Consider the following 9,066-nt stretch of genomic DNA (forward strand, 5'->3'; position numbering starts at 1 on the left):
AGAGAGAGAGAGAGAGAGAGAGAGAGAGAGAGAGAGAGAGACGGAAAACATTCACACACATAAAATAAACCATAAAATCCACAAATATATAGAGAAGGAAAGGCCCAAATGTTGGCAAAGGGCATGAAGATGCTGTTAACACACTAATGCTCTGGTTTTATCTTTCAGTTTTTTATAAATCTTGGCCATTTCACGTTGGCCCCAGAAAACAGCCTTCATCTTCATCGAGATAGAAGAAGTAGGTATCAAATGCTCTACCCCGAGCCCTATTATCAGGATGTGACCCGACAAAGACTTTACTTTTCTTCCCGCTGCATTTTGGGTCCTAGTACCATTTCCTTATGTATAGTATTTAGCATGACTGACAACAGGAAGTTGTAGACACGGGAAAAGAAAAAACTAGAATGGAACTAAGAAAAGAGGGCTATGTGCCTTTCAAAGTGTCCGTGGGCTGTGGGCTGGCGCATGAGCAGAAGCGGGACAGAGGCGTGCCGGCTCAGACGCGGACTTACCTGCTTTGTGGCCAGGGTCTCCATCTCCAGTCGCCTTTTGTTCACGTACACTTCCTGTTCAAGATGCTGCTTCGCCCTTTCCAACTCCTCAATCTTGTGACTAGCTTTTTGATTATTTATTTCCTCCAATCTCTTCCTTTGAGACTCTTCCCTCTGCATTAACATTTAATAAGAATTAACTCAGGCAAAAATGCAAAGACATTTTTCAAAGACAGCGGCCCTAGGGTGTAAAAGTTGCCCTTGAGATGAATCAACAGGAACACAGCAAAGCTGTGGTACACACTGCCTCACGCAGGTCACGTGATCCAACCAGCCATGCATGTCACTGGTCCAACTTTTGTGGGTATGTCCCCTAAAATGGGTTTCTGGGGCTAAAGGTTTACCACTGAGTCAGCATGAGGAGCCACAACCCCTGTGTTGGTAGTAAGGAATCTATTTTCTTCTATCAGCCAAGACCTACCATTAACGTGTTACCTGTACCTCTAACCTTGGTATCAAAATACTTCTCCAGCTCCTTTTTTGGACAGCGTCTCGTCTCATGTATCCCAGGCTAGTCTTGAATTTAACTGAGGATGTGCCTAGACTCTCGATCTGTCTGCCTCGTCACTCAACTGCTAGGGTGAGCATCACCACGCCCAGTTTATAGGCCACACCCGGGGGTGGACATATTTTAGTTAGTAAGTACTCTGCCAGCTAAGCTCCCTCCTGGAGGCTGTTGCCGTCCGTCTCCCACGTCAGTCCCCCACCACTCAGAAATTCAGAGGAGAGTTGGGAATGCCCTTACCAGCTCCGCCTCCAGGGCCCGGATTCTGCTCTCATACGCAGCTTTCTGGGAAGAAAGCTCTTGCTGGGCCATCTCCTTTGCAATTTGAATTCCTTGCATCATTTCTTCCTTCGCCTTCAACTGCGCGTCTTTTATTTCTGCTTCAAGCCTACAAAGAAGCAAAGATATTTTTAGAACAGCGATTTGATTTTTTTTTATTAAGATAATTTTAAATCTTAAAACTTAATTTCTGGTATTTTTATCTACAGTCTTTTCTGATTTTTCACTAGTTTTGAATACATTTTGTCCATATTGACAAAACAGAACAGGATGAAAATATGATTATTCCTAGCTTAGTTATTATTGCAGATGCTTGATTTTAAATTAATGTAAAAAGCATGTAAAGAAAACGTACCATATAAAATGTTACAGTAATCATTTTAGTAGTTATAGGTAATATAGTGAACCAGAATAGGCATTTTCCGTTATGCTAACAGTGTTCCAATTCCATTTTAAGATACAATAGAGCCTTTTTTTGAGCTGGCATCCCAGGCTAGTCTTTACCATACTATATACCGGAAGGTCTGCTTTGCTTTTATTTATGCAGCAGTTCAGGGTCTCTGAACTGGGCCTTGTCCTCGTGAGGCAAAGGGTTAGCCTCTGAAACAGTTCATCCTGGTGCATGCTTTTTGCTCACATATTCGAGTCAGTCAGTGGTGACACTTACCGAGATCTCTGTGCTGTAAGTAACTCATTTTTGGCAAACTCAAAATCTTTTGGGCCTTCGCTTGTGAGATTATTTCTACTTGACATTTTCTTTCCTTTCTGGACTTCAACTGGATGATTAAATCTAAAATAATGATCTCCACCAAGAACTACCCGATCACCCTAAAACACACACATACACACATACAAAAAAAAAAAAAATGATTTGAGGTGAGTTTAAATAAAAAAAAAATACAAATTTCTTAAAAACGAAAAATATACATTTAAAAATTTGAGGAGAAAACAATAAAGTACTGACAATGGTTTCCTACATGAGATAGGCTTTTTAAAAAAAGATTTATTTATTTATTTTATGTATACGAGTGCTCTGTCTTCATGTGTACCAGAAGACAGCATTGGATCCCATTACAGATGGTTGTGAGCCACCATGTGGGTGCTGGGAATTGAATGCAGGACCTCTGGAGGAACAGCCAGTGCTCTTAACCACTGAGCCATCTCTCCAGCCCGTCAGGTATAGTTAAGTGCTTTATTCTCCCTGATATTCCTTTAACTCCACAGTTCACAGTGACAGTGTTATCAATGAAAGACATTAAATCATAGCAACTGTCACATTTGTTAAGTATTTTCCACATGCCAAATACTGCTGAGTAATTCACATGTGCATGCATGTTTGTGTATAGCTAATAAAAGTCTCATTTATATCTCACAACAACTTAAGAGCAACATATTATTCCGATGTTGGGAAAGTAAGACACAGACTTTAGTAATGACAGCAGACATTCACTGAATACCACTCTTTGCAAGCAATGGTGTAAGAACTATGAGTGAATTATTTTTAGATTAATTCTCCACTACCCCAGAAAAGTAGAATTTATACAAAATGACCATTATTCTGTGTTTGGCTACAACAGTTTATGCCGGTTAGTGGCACTCTGAAAGTGTCCTAACCAGGAGGGATTGCTCGATCATCTAGTTAAGTAACTTGACAAAGGTGTCAGAGCAGGGGATGGTCGGAGTGAGGACTTCAGCCTCTCGTGACTTGATTCCTAAGCCCAGGTCTTCCAAGGATACACAGTAGTGAGCCCAGTTCCTGGTTCATACCATTATAACATCTCCCTGAACAAAGAAAGCTACTAATGAGTTAATCAATAGAAACTTTGAAATGGAAAAGTTCTCAATTGAGGTCAGTGACTTGGAGGAGAAAACGCAGATGACAAACGGAGATGACTGGCCGGCGCCTAACAGCTCCTGCCGACTTACGTGATGTAACACTGTGGGCTCGGAGATGTGCGTCCCATTTACGTATGTCTTTGCTTCTCCAGCTGGGACAATACTCACTGTTCCGCCAAAATTTCTGATAGTACTGTTAAAATCAAAGGCACACTGTTATAATTACAGGACACTTTCAAAAGTAAGAACAGGTAAGAGGAATAAATCTGCTTAGATTATTCCTCTGGTAGTAAGTTCAAACCAGTTTAGAGCAACAATAATTTTAAATTATTATATTTTTTCCCAAACTATACTTTGATGTTTGATGAACAGCAACAACAACAACAATAAAAAAAAAACCACTAGCACATCCAGCAATTCTATCTGCTGGTGTGGAGGAAGTTTTCACTATATTTTATTAACTCCTGGGAAAAAAATCAAAATACTAAAATAAACGTTTCCTGAAAAAAAAAAAAAAAAAACACAGGAAAAAAAAGTTCAAGGAAAAAACAATCAAATACTGACAATGGATTCCTCCAAGAGAATGTTTTTATGTGCTTTTCTTTTTCTAAGTTTCTGCTTTTGTAACTGACTGCACTGCTTGTCCTATAAATGGGCTTTCCTAATGGAGAAGCGAGGCATTCCACAGGAAGGAGCAGGGAGACAAAGTGTATCCTTAGCCTCTAACTAAACAGATCTTGCCGGGAAGAGGTGAAGAATCACTTACAAACACCACATGTGCATTTGGAAGAGACTCTTATTCAGAAAATAGGAAATCTCAAAGGCTACCTAGACAGAAACAGAAAATGCAGCAAAAGCCAAGTCCTAACTCTAGACCTTTAGCATTGACTAGGCTCCAAGATTTGTAATTGGAAAATAATTACAATTAAAGCACCTCAAAATGTATCTGAGCGAAACAGTTCACTGCTGGATGGTGTCTCTCCCACCAGAAGACTGTGTAAACCACGTAGGTTTAAACGGTTCCCCTTATCATCCTGCTCCTACGGCTGTTTAAGCTGTTTAACTCTGTCCTCACAAGTCCATAGACAGCATTCCGAGCCCCATGTTTCAGTTTCAACCACCATCTTCTTCACAGGCCACTGTGTCTCCATCTGAGGCTTGCCTCACTTAGGCATCCACATCAGTACCTGCCCCTCAATGAGGCCTTCCTTCAGGGAAGGAGTGCCTCTTCCTTATCAACCCCAGCTCTCATTGAGTCCTCTAGAACACTCTTCTCTGAGAAGTCTGAGGTGGATTCCCCTCACTGAGTATGCAGGTCTTGACTGAAGAATTCCCGTCACTCAACACTCAGGAGCCAGGTGGGTCAGCAGTGAAGACAGATGGGAAAACAGCTCTCACGAGCATCATGGTCTAGAGAGTAAGGCACTGAAACATGTGCTAAATGGACAAGATAGAGTTCAAGGCACGCAAGAGACTCCCTAGCCCCCACTAGATGTCATTCTTTGATTTAGTTCTGTATCTTTGCCACTGATGTAAATGATGCTGAATTTAGGTGATAGATAAAACAATCATCAGGATAGTAAAAGGGCATGAAAATCTATCTTCCCTACTAGATTAAAAGACCCAATATAGCCAGGCAGTGGTGGCGCACGCCTTTAATCCCAGCCCTCAGGAGGCAGAGGCAGGCAGATCTCTCAGTTCAGGGCCAGCCTGGTCTACAGAGCAAGTTCTAAGACAACAAGGGCTACAGAGAAACCTGGTCTTGAAAAATCAACCAACCAAACAAACAAACAAACAAACGACAAAAAAAAAAAAAAAACCCTCAAATAATCAGAGCCACAGAGTATTAGAACAGATCCCCATATTTTTATAAATCGCCACAAAATAAACTACTTATTTGATTATCTAGTTAAGTAACTTGAGAATAAGTATAAGGTCCAGGGAGAATTGTTTACTTACATGGAAATTAATATTGATTTCTAGTTCACACTAAACATCAAAAATACAGAGGAAAAGAAATCATCAGTATGCTGTCACTATAGAAACCTTCATTTGTATTTGTGTGTGTGTGTGTGTAGTGTTACTTGGGATTGAACTCAGGGTCATGTGCAAGAATTCTATCAGTGATGTATACACTCAGTCCTCTTTTTTACCTTTTCTTTGAGACAGAGTCTCACTAAGTGCTCAGGTTGGCCTTGACCTCATTCTGAAGCCAAGTCTGGCCTTAAACTTGCAATTTTCCTGCCTCAGTCTCCTGAGAGAGTATAGGTCTGTGTCACTGGGTCTAAATGAAACGTTCCTTCTTCAACAAAACACAAAACTAGCAATCACATAAAGGAAAAATTAATGCTAGGTACTAAATGATATTCTACCTTATACCTGTCAGAACGGCCAAGATCAAAACCACAAGTGACAGTTCGTGCTGGTGAAGATGTGAAGCAAGGGGAACATTCATGTTTCCATTGCGGGGGGGTGGGGTGGGGGGGGGAGGGAGTGCAAACTTGAATTTGTACAGTCACTTTGGAAATCAATTATGACGCAGTTTCTCAGAAAATTGAGAATCGATCTACTTCAAGACCCTTCTATACCACTCCTGGGCATAGATACCTAAAGGATATTCCATCCCAAAGGACACTTGCTCAACTATGTTCACAGCAGCTTTATTCCTAATAGCCAGAAACTGGAAACAACCAAGATGTCCCTTAACCAAAGAATGGATTAAAAAAAATATGGTACATCTACACAAATGGAATACTACTCAGCTGTTAAAAACAATGCCATCATGAAATTTGCAGGCATATGGACAGAACTAGAAAACACCATCCTGAGTGAGGTAACCCATTCCTGGAAAGACAAACATGGAAGGTACTCACATATAAGTAGATATTAGCTGTAAAGTAAAAGACAATCATGCTATAGTCCACAGACCCAGAGAGGCTAAGAAACAAGGAGGGCTTAAGGGGGATGAATGAACCTCCCTGGGAAAGGGAAGTAGATTTTGTAGGTGGTCTGGGTTAGGTGGGGTTGGGAACAGGAGACATTAGGTGGTGGTGGGGAGAAAATACTAGGAGAAATGACTGGAATTGGGGGGCATTACAGGGGTGAGGTGGAAAGCTAGTGCAATGGAAGCTGCATGGAATCTACGAGAGTAACCCTAGCAAAGACTCCTACTAGCGGGGGACACAGGGCCTGAACCAGCCATCTTCTGTAAGCAGGCAAGGCCTCAAGTGGAGGGATTGGGACACCAACACAGCCACAAAATCTTTAACCTAGAGATTGTCCTGCTGCAGAGGGTTGTGGGATCGGAGCCTAGCAGAATTATCATCAAAGAAACCAGAGAAATTCCATCCAACATTTGATAGGAGCAGATGCAGAGTCCTGGGAGAGCTCCAAGGGCAAGCCCTGTTCCTGGGAGCCTAGAAAGGTGGTAAGTTCGCAAAGCCCTGATAAGAGTCACTGTTGGTATTAATGTTGAGTTTTAAGTCCTTAGCACTCTTGATGTTCATCATCCTGTAAATAAGCAGAGATGCTAGGGATTTGCTAGCAATTTGACTTTAATTAGCAGCTGCTGGACTCTCGTTGTGTCCTGGCTGCCTTGAGCAAAAGGACTGTCAGTCTAAACCAGCCAGACTAGATCCTTACGTTAGCAGCAGCCATTCAGGGCACTCCACAGACTGATAAAACTATAGAATGATTACCACTGACTACTACAGCTCCTTGTGGTGGTTTGAATGAGAATGGTCCCTTATAGGCTCGTATGCCCGAATGTTTGGTTCCCAGTTGGTGGACAGTTTAGGAAGAACTAGGGAGAGGTGTGTCACTGGGAGTGGGCTTTAAGGTTTCACAGGGCTGCCTGCCTCCTGTGAATCAGAAGGTAAGCTGTTAGCTCCAGCTCTAGCACCATGCCTGCCTGCCTGCCTGCCTTCTGTCATGCTCCCTGCCATGACGGTTATAGGCTAACCCTTTAAAATTGTAAGCGAGGACGCAACTGCTTCCTTTTGTAAGCTGCTTTGGTCACAGTGTTTCATCACAGCAATAGAACAGTATCAAAGACACTCCTGAAGATGCAGCCTCAGCCAGGACTGGATCAATCTAGTTGTATAAGACTTTGTGTTAGGAACTCAAACAATCTTTTCCATCTAAGGCAGGTAAGGAGCACTTCTGGTGACCTAGCAGAGCTGACTGGTGCTACAGAAACAGCTCTGTGACGGGTGCGACCACAAACGCTCATGTGCAAGGTCTGTTGTGATTGGTGCAAACACCCCCCTTCTGGCTAGATACAATCAGGCTCTTCAGCACATTTGCCGAATCAGATGGGAGACATTCCTTCCTGTTTCCTACCTTGGAGTCTCAACAGTTAGAGCCCAATAAAGGCTTCTCTTCAGTGTACTTTTCATGGTCACGTTAATAGCCTAGGCTGAGCTGCTGACAAAGAGAGCAGCAGAGACGGCAGCCTGGAGTGACAGCAACAGACAAGCGGTTGGCAGGCCACGTGGCAAAACTGGGAAGACGAGGCAGCTGGACAGTTCAGTAGAGCTGCTGCCGCAGGAAGGTTGAGGGGACAGAGACGGAGGACAGAGAGCTAAGGCTGGAGAAGGGCAAAGGCCATAAAGAGCCAGAGACGCTGCAGACCCTGGTCACTGAGGAGGTTCAGAGAGAGTTATAGAGTCAGGAGGCTCAGACACTCCAGGCGTGGGGGACAGTCACAGCGGCCACTGTGGGGGCTAGGGAATCCCAATACCTCAGCCCGCTCAGAAGCTGAAAAGGGTAGACTACACAAGAGCTGTACCACTTGTAGAGCTAAGGGTTCCACAAGACTGTGGGGCGCCACCGGCTGCCAGTCTATCACCCGGCTGCTGCGGCTGCACTGACTGCTACAAAGGCCTGCACTAGAAACCCTTTCCCTTACCTACGATCTCTCTCCCAGCGGGATCCAACCAGTCCACTGGTGAGAATAACAAGAACATTAGGAGAGGAATAAGGTAAATGTCTACCAAAAAATACACTGCAATGATCTGTGATAAATTCAAATAACGGGATTCTTCACAGCAGTGAAAATAAGACGCTTGAAGTCGATACTTTAAAAAATACAACATAAAGTCAAAAATGTTTACAAACACTGTTATCCCAACAACATACACAAGATCATTCCATTTATGTGAGCAAATTCACATAAAACAAAAAAAATTAATTTGTCAGTCCAAACAGTCTTCCATATAAGATGGATAGTTTTGCTTTGATGTCTACTATTACAATTCTAAGAAAAGATATTTCCCTTTAAATAGCAGATCAGGTTCAGCGAGCATCATCCTGAACGTTACTCTGAGAGGAATGTGTTGTTAAACACATTCACAGTGTCTTTCCTCCCTTAAAGAACTGGTTGAACTGGGTGCTGGTGCACACATCTGATCCTAGCACTCAGTCTACAGAGTGAGTTCCAGGACAGCCAGGGCTACACAGAGAAACCCTGTCTCGAAAAACCAAAAAAGGGAAGGGATTGAAGAAGTACTGAGAAGAATCAGTATGAATGCCTTATCGGACCAGGGCCCCACTAAAGAGACCCCGAGGGCTGCTGACCGCGAAGGGGCGGTGCCCTGCAGGAGACTGACGTACCAGTGATCATCGGCAATCAGCACTCCAGATAACTGGATGTCACGGCTTGAGTGCGGTGTGTGCTTTCCAACTGTGGTCACGCCCTCCTTCACCATGTAGAGCAGCATCTCCGACAGCTGTGGGTCTTCGTTGAGATTCACAAGGTTCGGCAAGTGGTTGTCCATTTGAAATGTAACTCCTGCTTTCTGGTAGAAGCAAAAAGAAAATCATGAGGCCGGGCGGTGGTGGCGCACGCCTTTAATCCCAGCACTTGGGAGGCAGAGACAGGCGGATTTCTGAGTT

General features: G+C 43.3%; 1 protein-coding gene across 2 annotated transcripts in view; it reads right to left on the minus strand.

The window, feature by feature from the left end:
- The window catches only part of Kif14 (kinesin family member 14), a 60,713-nt gene that overhangs the window by 30,699 nt on the left and 20,948 nt on the right, over positions 1–9,066 (minus strand). For both annotated transcript variants that reach the window (XM_028773806.1, XM_028773805.1), the window contains 5 exons: positions 8,785–8,969; positions 3,262–3,364; positions 2,003–2,163; positions 1,297–1,444; positions 513–665 (listed from right to left, as the gene is read on the minus strand). In XM_028773806.1, the coding sequence (XP_028629639.1) occupies positions 513–665; positions 1,297–1,444; positions 2,003–2,163; positions 3,262–3,364; positions 8,785–8,969 (750 nt within the window). The remainder of the gene's footprint in view (positions 1–512; positions 666–1,296; positions 1,445–2,002; positions 2,164–3,261; positions 3,365–8,784; positions 8,970–9,066) is intronic.

The sequence above is a fragment of the Grammomys surdaster genome, unplaced genomic scaffold, assembly GCF_004785775.1.
Source record: "Grammomys surdaster isolate TR1022 unplaced genomic scaffold, NIH_TR_1.0 234, whole genome shotgun sequence".
In the NCBI taxonomy this organism is placed as follows: Eukaryota; Metazoa; Chordata; class Mammalia; order Rodentia; family Muridae; genus Grammomys; species Grammomys surdaster.